The 18411-nt window shown below is 36.8% G+C and overlaps 1 protein-coding gene across 4 annotated transcripts in view; it reads left to right on the plus strand.

The window, feature by feature from the left end:
- Nucleotides 1-18411, plus strand: part of ago3a (argonaute RISC catalytic component 3a) — a 56954-nt gene that overhangs the window by 6031 nt on the left and 32512 nt on the right. For all 4 annotated transcript variants that reach the window (XM_079627075.1, XM_079627073.1, XM_079627074.1 and 1 more), the window contains exons 2-4: nucleotides 16735-16906; nucleotides 16987-17107; nucleotides 17988-18196. In XM_079627075.1, the coding sequence (XP_079483201.1) occupies nucleotides 16735-16906; nucleotides 16987-17107; nucleotides 17988-18196 (502 nt within the window). The remainder of the gene's footprint in view (nucleotides 1-16734; nucleotides 16907-16986; nucleotides 17108-17987; nucleotides 18197-18411) is intronic.

Raw genomic sequence — 18411 nt, forward strand, 5'->3', positions numbered from 1 at the left:
AAATATGAAAGTGCACCGTATATAAAGTTATTGTCTTTCAAAAGTGAGAGTCGACTCGGAGTCATTTTTATGAATCGTTAGAAGACCGAAGCTTTTTCTCTGACTAGATGACGTCAACTTGTCAAGTTATTTGAATACGATACGCCCACTTATTGCGCTCCAAGGCCAGCAGGGAAACATCAGGGCGACGAGACGCTGTGTTCTGAAGTGCGGCTCAAAAGCAAACTTTTTTCATCTGCCCAAGGAGGAGCATTTGAAGACTAAGTGGCTACAATTCACTATACCACAGAAGTCTAGTCCGAGCCTTGTGCTTTGTTCGCGTCATTTTGAAGACGATTGCTTTTTAAACGCAATCAAACTTGGATTCGCGAGCTGGCTGATATTGAAGGAAGGTTCAGTTCCAAGTGTAAGCATCAGCTTCCTCCTCCGTATCACAACCTGTAAGTGTTATTAATAATTGTTGCTTTTATGTTTTATGTAGCATGCTTAATAATTATTTTGTTTGTTGTGTAAGCACCGTTTAACTTCTAGGTCTTTCAATGACAATTGTATTGAGATATGTGAAGTGTTTGTCGTTGTTTTCGGAGTTGTCTAAAGAATAGAGTAATACCTCGTAGTAACGTAACTGCATTTTTTTTTTTTGTAAAAACGTTATGTTTATGCATCGGGCTAATGCAAACAAAGACTGATTGTGCTTTTACAATATGAACTCTGGGCTATGCTCGCTAACATAACATTAAATTCTTTATCTTATTTTTCGTTTTTTAATAGGCCTACAAACTATAAAGCAGTGGACTATAATCATTATTATAACACAATTTAATTGATAAAAGCATCATTGCACTCCGTGTTAAAAATAAGTATTATCTCTGTAAACACTGCTGGGTCATCTGACCAATCATCGCAGATTAGCGTCGTGCAAAGGAGGGGTTTGAAAAACGAGTCGTTGAATGAATCATTTGGGAGTCGGTGAGCAAATCAGGTAAAAATAAATGCATATTATACGACAACAAAAGTGTTTTTTGTCATTGCATGCATGTAAAACTGTTGTTGGGGACTCCCTAAACAACATTAGGAACATTTTAAATGTCATAATAGGTGCCCTTTAAGCAGCAAACTGTTTTCATATTTCTGAAGGGTCATGTGACACTGAAGTAATGATTTTGAAAATTCAGCTTTGACATCACAGGAATAAATTACATTTTGAAATATATTCAAATAAGATTGTAAATTGTAATACTATTTTACAATATTACTTAAGTTTTACTGTATTTTTTATTTAAAAAATTCAGCTTTGGTGAGCATGAGCGCTTTATAAAACATTTTTTGTTCCTTTGTGCACTGGCTAAGGAGCATGAGTCAAACTGAAAAAAAGTTTTTCTGAGGTAATAAGTTATGTAATCTTGTTAAAATGGATTTCATAAAATTGGTATCGAAAAAAGTATCGTTAGGAACCGGTATCGAAACTGAGGTATCGAAATTGGCACCGGATCGAAAGATTTTGAACGATACCCAGCCCTAATGGTGATAAATCATGCTTTTTCAAGATTGTATATTTTTTGCAGCCTAAAAAAAATGCATGATTGTGTCCCTGTGAGTCTGTGCATCGTTGCTGGTGGGAACTAAGTGTCCAGTGACCGTGAAGAGACCTAACCTGTGCGGTTTTATTAGGTTTGATGCTTAATATGGCATGGCTCGAGGTGTTTAATTATACCAGATGTTTCCTGTTGCCAACGTGAGACTGAGAAGGGCCGAGGGGAAGCCCCGGTCGCGTCTCGTTTCGAGGTAATGCAACAGGTGGGTGGGGTACAGGACAAAATGATGTCGTTTTCCCGGATGCATGAACCATTTTTTCGAACCTTTCGAGAACATAATGTCACGATTGCTTCAGCGCTTTATGATCAAAGTGTCCGGCTTTTCCCAGTGTGTGCGGTTGTGCCACAGAGCGCTGTATTGAGTTTTGATTGTCGCTGTTTGTTTGATGGCAGTGCCAAAGCAGGGGAAGAGTTGCGTCCTTCGCTCTTCATCTCATTCTGAGAGTTTTCAACAATAGCCCCTTTCTCTCCTCCAATCACCAAGCGGATGACATACTATGTGTGGTTTCTATGGTGAGTGCAGTTTGACTCACACTGGTATTGTGGATGAGGGTGTCACAGACTGCTAGGATATGAAGGTTTTTTTGGGTGATGGTAAAATAGTCCGGGGGCCGCCGGTGCGGTCTGTTACTGTCAATATCTATTCGCTTTCACATGACTTGCAAAGGGTTTTACATGATTTTTTTTTTTTTTTTTTTTAAACCATAATTTCAAATCATTGTCATTTATACATTAAATCTTTTAAAATCTAGGGATGGGCAACGATTAATCGCATCCAAAATAAAAGTTTGTGCTTAAATAGTGTATGTGTACTGTGTATAATTATTTTGTAGATATAAAAATACACACATGCATATATATATATATATATTTAAGAACTATTTGCATGTATATATTATACATAATTTATATAAATATTTTATATATAAATAACACATTTTTCTTAAATATATACATGAATGTGTGTTTATATACAAAATTATTCACAGTACACATACATAGGCTATATTATTTAAACACAAACTTTTATTTTTTATGCGATTAATCGTTGCAGATTTATTTTAAAACAATTTTAAAGTAGCACTTTGAATTAAACATGAAATTTTGAAATAGACCGACTGAAATTATTATTATTATTTTTGTAAAACCTACTCCAATAATTTAGTTTTTTATTTTACCATATCGAAAAGTGTAGCTAATTGGATTATGGATAATGCAGTTATGTAAAACACGTCTAGTTAACAATAAGCATGTTTGAAATGTTCCTCTAAATAAACATAAGTAACTTAATATTCAAACGGGCTTCTTGCATTTATTATTTTACTTTTGCTATCAATCAATGCAGTATCATGAGCTGTTTACCTTCAGAAGTTATTGATGAATGATTTTATTGTTATTGTTTGAAGAAGCATAAATAGGACAATAAATAAATTTAGGTTATTAATTTATTGCTCTGTTTATGCTTTTTGTTATCTCTGAATATTGGTTATTAAGCCATTAAAAATGATCAGTACATCTAATTTTTAGGAAACGCAATAGCCAAATAAAAAGCACTTCAAATCATTGAATATGGAGGATATTGCTTGATTTAATATTGTTCACGTGCACTGCAGTCACTATGACCCATCACAGCTCAAGAATGTGATCCCTTTCATTTTCAGTGCTGAGACACAGCAACGCATTGTGTTCGCATCACGGGTGAATATGCGGCTTGAAAGTGTGTAAGCCATAAATTGTCTAAGTAAAAAAAGGTGGACGAGGAGGAGGTTTTCGGACCCTCTGGAGTGGGTTGTCGGCCTGGGGAATGTTTTCATGGTAGTTACGTATGGCTTAGCAATCTCTCAGTGTACATGGGGCCCTCTTTGGCTTTTAGGCCCTTTTTTTTCTTTGAAGGTTAGTTGGGGGAAGGCAAAGGGAATTTAAGCTATGAGATGTGGACATTGGGGAAAGAGCTTGACCTAGGTTACGTCTCGGCGTCCCACTCTAAAGGCCATTGCACACTTAGTCCGAAATTCGCATCTGAAATTTCCGCACGTTAAAAAATATATACGACCTCACGTTATGTCAATCACGCTTGCACACTGCCTCCGAAACTTTCTTCCGTCATAAAAAAACGTAATTTCTAACGTTATTAGGGCAGTTAACTTAATACAATTAAAATGTATTATAAAAAATGGCCGTTTTCTACTCTCTTCCGAAGCTTCCGACGCTTTTCAACGGTGTAGTACGACGTCCGCTGGTGGCGTATTGCGTATTAAGGAGCTGATTTCAACTGCCAGTGTGAAGGCAGCGTAAAGGCCCTTTCACACTGGACGCGTAACGAAAAACAGAGTTTGCGTGCGAATAGTTCGTGTCAAAACCATTCACATCGGCCGCGTTCAGAGCTTCAACATCCTAAAACTTTCACGCCGACAGCTGAGAAAACATGGATACTTCATCATCATCATCCAGTGAAGACGAGCTTTTCATTTTCTTAAGAGACAGAAAAGAAGGTTTTGGGTGCACCCAATCTTAAAGAACAGAGAGTCTGAAGGGAAGTATGCTAATCTTGTACAGGAGCTAAAACTTTATCATGGCCGGTTCCGCACTTACTTTCGGATGTCTCTGAGACAATTTGAGGACCTCCTTCAGACACTGACGGGACAAACCACAAACTTCAGGGAACCAATCGGTCCGGAGCAGTGTCTGGCAGTCTGCTTAAGGTGAGCTGTCATCAGGGGCTACGTTTACATGCAATCAAATAAACAATCCACTGTATGTGATTGGCTGAACTGAAGCCCTTTCTGTCGGCACGAAAAAAATAAAAGTAGTTTTTTCGCCACAGCACATTCGCGTTCGGTGTGGAAACGCTCATTACACAGACAGCTGATCAAAAAATAAAACCATCGCGCGAATTATTTGTGCGTCCAGTGTGAAAGGGCCTTTAACTAGATGTCTTCGTAATTGCAACTTTTCTGCTTACTTATTTTTCTCACTGTGCTCGTAATAAATTAGCCTGTTAACTACACAGGGAGCCTTTCACCTAGGCTAGCTGTGGTGGAGTCTCAACCCAGAATGGATCTTATTCATCAGCCGCACTCTTGGTGTGGTCAGGGTTTGCCTCTGCCATGTAGACCTACCTCGGCAAATACCGGCCAACCTCTGTCCCTGCAGACCCCAGACCCCCTGTTTTGCCAACCTTCATATACTTGAGCTTAATGTAACGCGTGTGTGTGTGTGTGTGTGTGTGTGTGTGTGTGTGAACCAAATCAATTGAAAAGCAGTCGGAGCGGTTACTGAGTTCATTTGAATTGCTTGCTGAACTGTAGGTTATTGCTTTCATCATGTTTGATTTAAAATAGCTGTTACTGTGTTATATTACTTAAAGCAACACTTAAGACATTTTTTTACCTAATATAATGTTTCCAAAATCGTTTCAGGGGTTCATCAAGTCGTAACAGGGTGAAAGGCACATCTGGATTCACTTTGTGGCTCTATATCTGCTATAACCGCACTTTGCAAGTTTGCCAGACCGGGTCGCATTTCTGTAGTTCGAATGAGACATAAGAAAACAACAAATTTGACTTGCTTCACGTCAAGCGGTACAATTGTCATTATTTTGTTTTTCTTCATTTCTGATGTCGCAATACATCATACTTTCATGCAATCATGCAACATATTCTACCTTGTCTGTGGATATCGTTAATTTCAAAGCCGGTGCTGGATAAACAGCGAGCGTGCGTGCAACGGTAGGCTAAATTATTTACGACAGCCGCAGCGGTAATGGACAATTCCACTTCCAACCTGTAGGGCGACCGCAGAGGAAAAGTGCTGTAGTGTTGCTTTAAAGCAGAACTCGGCAACTCTAGTCATTTCTTCGCTGATTTTCAATTTTGTTGTCGCATGTTTTCCCCACAAGCTCCCCCTACAGCTGTGGGGCGTACATTTCACAACACTGTCGTAAAAAACGCACTTGCGGCGCCCTCCTCCCCCTTTCTACCGCTGCTCATGTGCATTTGTTATAATCGGAGCAAGCCAACTTTAACGTGTGGAGCTATGTCTACCGAGGTGGGTAATACATCATAGAACATTGACATGTACATTTTGTATTCTGTTATCAACCATAAAGCAGTTTGTGTTTCTCACTCGCTCTCGCTTCTCACGAGACTTCTAATTTCTATCTTGCTGGGACGGTAGTCCCCAAGTTGCAAGGTTGGTTTTCCGCCTGGGAACGCTGGGGGGAGCGGGGAAAGTCACCAATATCACCAGAACAGGTTGTTTAACCATCCAAATGATTTCTAGACATTTTTATTAAGTTAAAAAAGTTGCCAAGTTCTCCTTTAAGGCTTATACGTCTCTATAAAATCCGTTTCCCAAATTCTTTTTTCTCAATTCTGTATTATTTATTTAATAAATTGTATTAATCAAAACGTATGATCAATTGAATTATTTCTACTATATTCTTCATACTTTAAACTATATAAATGAATTATTAAATGAATGTGTTGTCTATGCGTTTATCGTTAAAAATAGTGGTAGTCAAATTAATTCATTACTTTACCAATTTAATCAAGCATTGCATAGGCTACTTTTGATTTATTAATCCAAAGTTTGCCAAATTCTGTGACATTCCACAGCTGTGCAGTTCAGACAGGCCGTGCGGAAAAAACCTGGCAAAATGTTCTGACCATGTCCTAATCTCTGGATTACTGTGTCTCTCAAAGGTTACATCTTTACCCTAGCAAGTGTTGAGAGCTGTTTGGTGACAGTTTCTCACACACGCAAAGACATACACACTTCCCATCGTGTTCTGTCACTCGGTGCGTCTGAACCCGGTGCCGTGACTGACGCCATTGTGCACTCTGCCTTTTCCCACAACCCAAGCCTCTGTGGATTAGGCCCACAACAGCTGTATTGTGTGTGTGTGTGTGTGTGTGTTTCTGTAGTTTGCTAAAGAGGTACAGAGCTCAGAATACAGTAGTGCATTTATCGCTGGACATCTGGAAACTGACCAGGTTGGTTAGTAGTTAGTTGTGAATTTCTCCGGGCAATGCATTTTTTTTCAAAAGCAAAACAGTTCATATTTCTCATGATTGGGCTGAGTGTTATTTTAGTATTATTTATTTAGGCTACTATTTTAGTATTTATGAATTATTTTAATTAGTTGCTATTATTTTAAAAGAATCAGTTATTTCATTATGTACTTTTGTAATTTTTTACAGCTTTCATATATTTTTAGTACTTAAAGTAACACTAAGTAGGTTTTCAACCTTCATAATATATTTCCAAGACCCTTGTGATGGTACATCGACTTAAAATAAGTTAAATGACACGTCTGCCATAGCCTGATGGGGTCTGTATCGCTTTTACTGGCACTATGTAACTTCGGGTTTCGGGTCGGAACCCGTGCACAAAAAGAACTACAAAATTCGAGTGCTTTACGGCATACGTCACTTCCCCCCACCACTTCCTCAAATTCGGACGCTTTTGTCATGGCCGAAGCGGTAAAAAAAATCATGCATCATACTCTACCTTGTCTGTGGCCATTGTTGATTCCAAAGCCGGTGCTGGAGATCAACAGCGAGCGTGCGCGTGCGCGTGCGCGTGCGTGTGCGTGTGCGTGTGCGTGTGCGTGTGCGACAGTAGGCTGCGGTAGGCTAAATTATTTACGACAGCGCTAATGGACAATTCCGCTTGCAACCAGTAGGGTACTTGCAACCAGTAGATACTTGGTGTTACTTTAAACTTGTGTTTTTTAGTTTGATGCCAGATTTATTTCAATTCCACAAATTTTTATATTATTATTTTTCATTTTGTTGTGACAATTTTGCTTTGGTAAATGCTTGAAACTTCTTTATTACGGGTGCATTTTAGGCTTATACAAATAACCAATATTTTAACACCGTGATCAGCTAATATTACGGTAATCCAATATTTGTTACTTTAATGAGCATTTACAGGTGAAACTCGAAAAATTTGAATATGGTGCGAAAGTAAATTTATTTCAGTAATTCAACTTAAAAGGTGAAGCTAATATATTATATAGACTCATTACATGCAAAGTGAGATATTTCAAGCCTTTATTTGTTATAATTTTGATGATTATGGCTAAATTAAAATTCAAAATTAGAATATTATGAAAAGGTTTTCATAAGCTGTAAGCCATAATCATCAAAATTATAACAAATAAAGGCTTGAAATATCTCACTTTGCATGTAATGAGTCTATATAATATATTAGTTTCACCTTTTAAGTTGAATTACTGAAATAAATTTACTTTTGAACGATATTCAAAGTTTTCGAGTTTCACCTGTAATCAAAAAGATTGAGCATTTAAGAAAATATATTTACTAATGCTAATGGTATCATTGAATATTTATGCAGTAAACTGTCCGATTATTATAGAACGGTGCATTATTATAGAATTGATCAAAGAATGCGTGTTTAAGAATTGGATTAATAGGATAACATTGTGTTTTTGTTCCATAATAGGATTATATTTTCAGCTAATTATTTGGTAACACTTTACAATAAGGTTCATTTATTAAAAATTATTTAATGTATTAACTAACATGAACAATACATTTGTTATAGTATTTATTAATCTTTGTTAATGTTAGTTAATATGAATAAAGCTGTTCATTGTTTGTTCATGTTAGTTCACAGTGCATTAACTCATGTTAACAAGATTTTAATAAAGTATTAGTAAATGTCGAAATTAACATTAACAAAGATGAATAAATGCTGTATAAGTGCAGTTCATTATTAGTTAACATTAACTAATGTAGTTAACTAATGTTAACTAACGAACCTTATTGTAAAGTGTTACCAATTATTTTTGCTCAAATTTAGCCTCGAGCTCACGGCTGATTCGTCTGGTTATTGGACGTTGAGTTGACGTGCCTCCAACCACAGCTAACGCAGCGTGACGTCGGCCGCTTCTAGTGCACACGCAGTGTTACTTTGCACACAGCAGTCGCTGTTGCTGTCCCCGCGCACAGCTTTCTCCACATGTGAATGAGCTCTTGCATTAATGATTCAGAGGACCGCCTGCACAGAGCAGCTCGGCTGAATGATGAATTGCTCTTAATCACTCTTACGCTCTCCTTTCAGGGGTATTAATATTTTTCTGTCTTTGCTTGTTTTGAGCGTTGTCCTCCTAAAATTACAGGCTGTATCTGATGCTGTAAATGTCTGTCTCCATGGTCACCACATGGTCACTTCTTGCCCGCTTTAGTCCCTGTTTATGGGTCACCTGAGGACAGCGACGGGTTTGCCAGTAAGGAGCAGAGATTGGAGTAATCTAATGGCTCCGTGACAGCTTTCTCCTCTCTCATTAGGATGTTGTGGGCTTCTGTATTGTTACATCAAGTGTTTTTGGCCAGGCAAACAAGAGGCATCAAGCTTTTGGGATTTTTAACTGGTCTCTGCTCAAATTTTACAGGCATTTGGATGACAGGATGTTGAAATTACAGAGTAATTTCAGACAAACTCGTGTTTTTAGAGCATGACACGATAGTGATCGGCAAATATTTAGGTTAAGCTGCTATTTTATTATTGGAGATGTAAAATCAGTATCAAGCTTTCACGTAAACATACAGAAATCAAATGTAATAGAGCTGCGCGATTAATCGAGATCTCGATTCAAACACTCACAAAAAATCATACCTTAGCATTCAAATCTGTTACCTTAGCATTCAAAAGAGCAGATGTCTTGTATAGGTATGAAACTGCTTCACAAACAGTCTTTTAAACCACACAGTATCATTATTTCTGTTACAAATATTCATATAATCACAGAAGAACTGGGGAAAAAAAGGGTTATAGTTTGGATATAAACACGGATGTCCACGGTAGCGATTAAAATAGAGTAAATCACCATTATAAAGTAACATGGTGCTTTCAAATAGCGATTTAATCGATTACATTGTTACATGAATTGGCATTGAATCATCCATTCAAGAGATTTGTTAAAAAATAATAATCCAGAAATGAAATGATTGAGTCATCAAAGTATTCATTCAAAACTGTTTTTTTTTTAATGCACTGTAATTCATTCAGAGTAATTAGGCCTAAACATTTTTAATAGACTGCAGCAAATAACATTTTAGTCAGAATCTCTAAATTTTTTTTACATGTTATGATGATCAGTTGTCTGTTTTTAATCATTGGAGAATCATGATCTCCGCTTGAAACTAAAAAATAAATCATGATTGTCAATTTACCCAGAATCGTGCAGCTCTAACGGCGCTTTTCCATTACCAGTACCAGCTCGACTCGCCTCGTCTCGCGTTTCGCTCCGTTTTCCATTGCAGACAGTACCTCCACAATAGTACCTGGTCGTCATAGTGACGCGACACACACCAGCTACCCACACACACAGGACAATGGAGGAAATCGAGTGTATGCTGTTTTACATGATATTAGTAATGGGTATATCACGCAATCTCTGGCCAAACTATTTAACAATGTCGGGGTTATTCAGGATACTCCGTCTGGCGCGTGCAATGATGACGCAGTGAATAGTGACGATTCTCTCTGACCAATCAGCAGTCTGCCGTGTTTCACGTCACGTTATATTATCGCTTCAGCTCGGCTCGCTCAGAACCTCGCTGAAGGTGATACGAAAAAAGTACCTGGAAGCAGGTACCGGTACAACTTTTACACAGTGGAAAACCAAACAAAGGCGAGTCGAGGCGAGCTGGTACTGTGTAGTGGGAAAGCGCCATAAAATGCAACAACTTCACATTTTGTACATTTTAAAGTTAAATGCATCAATCCGATGCACTTTCAGAGCAAAATTAAGAGCTCTCCAAACCCTTTTCGATTAGACTGGCCCCATCCTTATCTGTTTTTAAATCTAAGTTAAAAACATTTTTGTTTGATAATAAAGCATTTAATACACGTTGAAGCACCCTTCCATTGTTACTTTAAAATGCTGAAGCACTTATTATGGTATTTCACTTACATTTTTATTTGTACTGTGTTGTATTGTTGTTAGTTTTTGTGTTTTTAGTTATTGTAAAGCACATTGTACAATGTGGGTTGTATTGAATTATGCTTTATAAATAAATAGCTATTGCCATTACCATTTCAGTGACTAAATTGAACTGAGTAAATAAATGTCTCGGCATCAACTAGTGTACGGACTTGTTGTGCACAAAAGCTTATTTGAGTGACGATTTCCCATGCCAGGCCTATTCTGATCTCTACACTTTTCATTCTTGCTTTCTCTCCCTCCTTTATCTGAGTGGCCTTGGCGCTTGACTATGTTTCCCTTACAAGCGGAGATGACGCTGACGCCGTGAGCGAGCTCGTGAGAGAGAGAGAGAGTGGTGCACGTATGCTCGTGAGTGGGCGGCGGTGGGAAAACAAGCTCAGCCCTGAGACCCGAGTCGAGGAAGTGTGGCTTACTGACTCATTAGTACAGTGTGTGTGGTTGCATGTGCGGAGGATGAAAAGGCCTCGCTGCCTCCTCTTCCACCCACTCCGAGCGTGGCTCAGACATTTCCCAAGATCCCCGTCACTCCCCTCATGCCTTGGTCTGAATCCAGATGTCCGGTAGAGCGTGTGTATAGACATCCACGAGTCTGTGTTCGGCGTAGAATCAAATGGTTATCAGTCTAATGGAGGCAGAGGGTGATTTCCATGACAAAGACACAATGGTCTGGAGTTTCAGACCCCCCTGTTGGTCTGGCTGCGTGTGAAAGGCTGGGGTCTCTCGCGGTGGCCTGTGTCTGCTGGAAGAGGCCCACCAGGTGTAAAAGGGGAACCAGATTCCTGACAGAACCGTGAACGCACACTTTTAGCTGCCTCGCTTCTCAAAGTATTTTTCCTCAAAGTTGAACTTAACCAACCAGATCTGAGATGAAATGCATTTAATTCAAAGCTAAAAAAGTATTTGTTAGAAAATAAGACTAAGGCACCTTATTTCTTTTATAATCAATATCAATTTTATGTCATTGAATAAAAACAATTTAGTATAGAGCCCTTTTCAAATCAAGTCAAGTCATCTTCATTTATATAGCGCTTTTAACAATGTAGATCGGATATAATTCGGATACCGATATAAACAATAGTAAAGCCTCAGGAAACACTGCCAAGAACGCCCACAATTAATGTCTGTACCTACAAACTTCTGAAAAATTTATTTGGCAAGTCTCTGAAACCTCCTCTTATAAAACTATATCATATTTTAGAAATAAAAATGGGACAAAATAAATTATTGTTAATATTTTATTTGTATTTAGCCTTCATACAAACATCTAATTAACATAAGTTAATAACTCAACTTATTAATATCTTTAACTTTAAGCTATAGGCTAACATAGGTTGGTTATATTATTCTTATAGATTGAAAAAAGTGCTTCAGCCATGATAAAGAATATGAAAAGTGCTCGGTTGCTGCAGAAAACAAACCAAAAAATGTAGATTGTTTCAAAGCGGCTTTACAGAGATAAACGTATAATTTAAGGTAACAGAGATTGTTTTGGCTTTATAGCGGTTCTTGAATAAAGATATTTTCCAGCTAAAGTTAGTTTTGATTGATTCACTTCCGTCGCAACGATCATTAGTTATTAAATTAGAGGCCGCTAAGACGACACCGTTCTCTCTACACTCTCTAGATTTTAAACGTGAACCTGTGATGAACACTGATGGCGCTCACGTGCGCATTAAGAATTAATTCTATAATTATGCGCATTAAAATATATTTTCGCAGGTTTGTAATTCCCTACACACCAAGCCTTAACAAACTACTTGTCTGGCCTTAAACATTTTTAGACAGAATTTTATCACTTCGGGGTAGATATGTGAAAACAAAATTATCCCGACAGCGCTTTATCTGTAGAGTGGTAAAGGGATCCTTCATGTTTTCAGTTAGTAAACATGATTATTTTTTTGTGGGCGGAGCTTAGGTGGAGGCATAACGAGTCCTCTGTCTTATTAACTAGCGTTAGAGAAGCGGCCAATGGTACTTTATTTATTTTATGATTCATCAATATCAATTTTATGAATCGGTATCAATATCAATTTTAACTAATTGAATTGTTCAGTATACAGTACATTCACTATAAATTTAATTGATTGCATTTGCAATGTACTTAGTTTATTCATTGTATGATTGAAACATTTGACTTTTCAAATCAAATGTTTTTGAGTTTCACCAAACTTCCTAATTTATTTATTTTGGAGATCTAAATGTAAATGCATTTTTAATGGTTGATGTTTGGGTTGGGTATATCAAGACGAAATGCACACAGATGTTGAAAAGTCTGCGTTCAGTGGGATTTATGAAAATAACGCTGAATTTATTTGATACAAAATTAAAAATAGTGAAGCAGTGAAATATTATTACAATTTAAAGTAACTGTTTTCTTTGTGAATATATTGTAAAGTGTAATTTATTCCTGTGATCAAAGCTGAATTTTCAGCATCATTACTCCAGTCTGCAGAGTCACATGATCCTTCAGAGATCATTGTAATGTGATTATTATCTGTGTTGAAAACAGTTGTACTGATGCTTCATATTTATGTGGAAACTGATACATTTTTCAGTATTCTTTGATGAATAGAAAGTTCAAAAGAACAGCATTTATTTGAAATGGAGATCTGACATTATAAATGTTTTCACTGTCACTTTTAATCAATTTAATGCATCCTTGCTCAATTAAAGTATTAATTTCTTAAACAAAAAACAAAACAAAAAACTTTCTGACCTCAAACTTTTGAACGGTAATAGAGTACATATAACTTTTAAGGAAATAAAAATGACAGGGCAAGATGAGTAATGGTTGTTTTGTAGCAAACCTCTTCATGTTAGGTTTGTCGTGAAGGGTTTATACGTTATCACTAAAAATCAATTTCTCTGAAGTTTTTCTCCCGGAAGCCGATGGTTGCGCTCTTACACACACACCAGCTAATGATTCATTCTGACCCTCGCCTAGTTTTTTTAAAAACGTGACTCTGCCCTCTTCAGCTTTGAAGACTGGCCTCTTGAGCAGCGGTTATGAGTCAAACCGGGATGAATCACTCTCAGCCTGACATGCGTTTAGCCCAGGCGGATCTCAGAGGCCATTTGATGGGTAATGCCGGACTGAACCTTCACTAAACGTCTCGTTACCAGAATCTTGTTAGATGGTTCTGCAGAAGCCAGACGGCTTGTGTTTTGACACACTGGGTTGTCATCTTAAAGGCGATGCGTATAAGATCTGCCAGTGGTATCAAATTGAATGATGGTTTCCATTCAGGTTTACCAAAAACTCATTTTGTTTGGACAAACGGGTTGTCCTGCTCCAAATTTACACCATTTGTTGAACCGGAATATGTCGGATCATCACGCGGAAGTGTTATTGCATTTAAAAAAAAAAAGGTTTATAGCTATATTCATAGGTTTTTCTTATTATATTCAATTTGTACTTTGTGTATTGTTTTGAATCAAATTGGTCTTTCTATTTCTTACCACTTATGATTATTTTTTGATCACTCATGTGAAGTACATAAACTACTGTTGTGTACATGATATATAAATACACCCGTCTTGCCTTTTTCTTGAGCTTTCATTACTTTTCACTGTTTGACTTTTCCCTCGCTTCACAATATATGTGACCCTAGACCACAAAACCAGTCACATGGGTCAATTTTTACAAAATTGAGATTTATACATCATATGAAAGCTGAATAAATAAGCTTTCCACTGAGGTATTGTTTATGATATGACAATATTTGGCCGAGATACAACTATTTGAAAATCTGGAATCTGAGGGTGCAAAAAAATCTAAACATTGAGAAAATCTCCTTTAAAGTTGTGCATTTATGTTCACGATTGTGCTGCATTCACTCACAAAAATACATGTTTTATATATTTACAGTAGGACATTTACTAAATATCTTCATGGAACATGATCTTTACTTAATATCCTAATGATTTTTGGCATAAAAGAAAAATCTCTAATTTTGACCAATACAGTGTATAGTTGGCTATTGCCACAAATATATCCGTGCGGCTCGAGACTGGTTTTGTGATCCAGGGTCACATATGATGTTAATGTTGTGGAATTTTTGGAAAATATATTTAATGGAAATGCTTTTGGACTTGGTCTTATCTACCTGAACATGACAGATTACATGCATGTATCAAAATAGATTGGTAAATTGACCCTTTATTATGATATGCAAATTTTTTATGCTTATTCAATAGTCTGCCATTAGTCTGTTTGTATCAAGGCTTTGATTTAGTATTGAGGTACCAGAGTTACATTTTTGAATTATTGTTATTGTGCTAACCCGTCTTTGCACATTGAATCTGGCAAAGGGAGAAATAAGGTGCACACATCACCTTTAACTTCTTTAAATTAATGTATTTGAAACAGAAGCATGTATGGGCCATGAGGACCAGTTTAATACAGCTTGATGTTACTGCACAAAAGTGACTTGTGGGTCAGAAATCCCATTTCTGAGAATGGCAACATTGAGCATCTCCATCACTTCTGCTTATTGTGTTTTTCCCCCTTCCTCCACAAAGTTGCTGAACTCTGTTTTTCTTCTCTCACAACACAAGCCCCACGAGTGGAAGTTGTGTGCTGATGCATCTGCTAGTGTGCCCTGGGCGTCTCACAGTCAGGGAACCATTAACTGCAATCACTGTCAAACTCGGTCATGAAGCTGGTATTAAATTTTCAGCATCTCTCTGTAGGCATCAGCCGGCTGTTGAGGGCAATGGCTTCATCTGTGTCACTAGCAGACAGCCTTCAGACCTACTCTCTTTCCCAATTTGTACTGAAATGTAGCCGGGCATCTGTGCAACTCAGAACCGAACGTTTCCATTCAGCCGAGAGCTGAGCGATGATGTAACTGGCTTTCGCTGACTGTAGACTGTCCATAAATTAACATCATTTATCTCTTACTTATTGTTTTGAGAACTTATTTTAACATGGAATGTGATTTGATTCAGCATCTTTTTACCATTACAAGCTAGCTTTGAAAATATATTATTTATTGTAATAATAATTGTCATTATTATTCATTATTTGTCATTATTATTATAAGCAGTATTTAAATATTTGAATTTTTTTACTACTACTAATATTGTTATTATTATTATTATTATTATTACAATTTAATAATATTATTTAAAATGTATAATAAATTATTACTATTAGTATTATTGTTAAATTTATTTATTATTGAATTATTTAACTTTTTAATTTAAAAACAGTCAGTTCACCACATGCTATTTATATTATATTTAATAATATTTAATATTTAAATATTTAGTATTTATTTATAATAATTTCTAATGATTTTATTAAAGACCAGTTGTATTAGCTTATTATTTAAGTGTATAACAAATACAATTATTCAACTATTTAAATTTAATAAAAAAGTCAATTCACACACATTTATATTATATTTAATAATTTATATTGAATATTTAAATATTTAGTATTTATTTATAATAATTTCTAATGATTTTATTAAAGACCAGTTGTATTAGCAATGCAAATGTATAATAACAATAATTATTACTATTATTGTTAAATGTATTTATTATTGAATTATTATTATTAAACTTCTTATTATTTAAATATATAATTCAATTCAATTCAATTCAAGTTTATTTGTATAGCGCTTTTCACAATACACATTTTTTCAAAGCAGCTTTACAGAAAATGCATTTCAAAAATATACATACAAAAATACAGTTAGTTAATCATGAAATTTAGGGCATAACATATCGCCGGCGTTGGGTCGTCTCTTCACAGGCGTCGAGTCGTCTCATATATAACAAATACAATTATTCAACTATTTAAATTTAATTACAAAATACAGTAAATTCACACACATTTATATTATATTTAATATTTAATAATTAATATTGAATATTTAAATGTTTAGTATTTATTTATAATAATTTCTAATGATTTTATTAAAGACCAGTTGAATTAGAAATGCAAACAAAAATAGAAACGGTGTGTCCATCATCAGCTGAACATGTGTTGCATCAGGCGCTTGAAGTCTTGACACATTTGTTCATTATATGATGGATGGGATTTGGCTTTGGATATCTAGTTTATTGTTTTGAAAGCTGTTCTTGATCGAGGACATATCCACCTCGCCTGGCCAGTTATGTTACAGTCTCATTCTGTCCTCCTCACTTCAGGAGCCGTTGGGGCCCAGTCCCTGTTCTCCGTGCCACGGAGGCCCGGCTATGGCACCATGGGGAAACCCATCAAGCTGCTGGCCAACTGCTTCCAGGTGGAGATCCCCAAGATGGACGTCTACCTGTATGAGGTCGACATCAAGCCTGAGAAGTGTCCACGCCGTGTGAACAGGTAGGATGTTTGAGGAATCGCTCAGCGTTAATGACTGACTCTTGTGGACGTGCTCCTCATGAGTGATGTTGTCTCTGCAGGGAGGTTGTGGACTCCATGGTGCAGCACTTTAAAGTCACCATCTTCGGGGATCGAAGGCCAGTTTATGATGGGAAGAAAAGTCTCTACACCGCCAACCCACTTCCTGTGGCGCCAGCTGGGGTAAAGAAACACCCGCTCTGTTCAAAAGCATAGTGAGCGACCCACTTAGGCATCATGAGTGCACTCTGTTTAGATGCACAAATTATTCAATGACATGTTCTGTAGGAAATTTGCACATTAAAATCATCATGATATTCTAGGGCTGCACGATTAATCAAAATAAAACTGAAGTCTTGATATGGCTTGGCTTAGGGCGATTATCCATCTCTGCATCTGCTCTAAATTAACCATATTCCCAAACTTGTGAAGAAATTATCAACATAAGAGAAGCTTTAAAAGTTAGTTCACCCAAAAATGAAAATCATCCCATAATTTACTTACCCTCAAGCCATCCTAGGTGTCAGGTCAGAGGTCACGCCTTGTGTACGGCCGTTACCGGAAGCCAGAGATTATATAAAGTTATAAATATGGAGCCATATGCTACCATTCACTCCCATGTTAAAGCTGGGAAGAGCCAGGATATTTTTTAATATAACTTTGATTGTGTTTGGCTGAAAGAAGAAAGTCATATACACCTAGGATGGCTTGAGGGTGAGTAAACTATGGGATCATTTTAATTTTTGGGTGAACTATAACCCTTTAAGGCGCTTTCCATCAAAATACAAATTTGATGGTTTAACGTTTGAAAATGAATTTTTTATACTAATGCTACTGCTAATTATTATTTTTATTATTATTTTATGGTCATATTTATATAGAACCACACAATTCTGGCCAATTTGTGCACTCCTACTACCATACTATTAACTAGGATAGCCAATCCTTAGCAAATAGCAAATATTTTTTTTATTGAAGTTAAAATCGCATTTTTATGCAAATGTTTAATTATGAATATATTTTTAAAATAAAAAAAGCTGCATTACTACTTATGTGTCCACAGGTGGATCTGGATGTTACGCTGCCAGGGGAAGGAGGCAAAGACCGGCCCTTTAAAGTCAGTATTAAGTTTGTGTCCCTGGTGAGCTGGCACCTGTTGCACGAGGTACTAACGGGTCGCAGTATGTCAGAGCCCTTGGAGCTGGACAAGCCAATCAGCACCAACCCAGTTCACGCCGTGGATGTGGTTCTACGCCATCTACCCTCCATGAAGTTAGTGCACGTGCAGCCATACCTCAGAGTGTCTCACACACAGATGAACATTAGCTGGTCGCCCTGACACGCCTACACTCTTATAGTTCATATAATATATTTTATTGTTAAACTGCGACCCCGGAGCTATTTGAACACAGTTTGCAAATGTCAATGCATTAAATATCAAGTTGCAAATGGATTCTGCAAACAAAAGATGCTTAAAATTTGCTTGA

The sequence above is a fragment of the Phoxinus phoxinus genome (assembly GCF_949152265.1).
Source record: "Phoxinus phoxinus genome assembly, chromosome: 10".
NCBI lineage: Eukaryota > Metazoa > Chordata > Actinopteri > Cypriniformes > Leuciscidae > Phoxinus > Phoxinus phoxinus.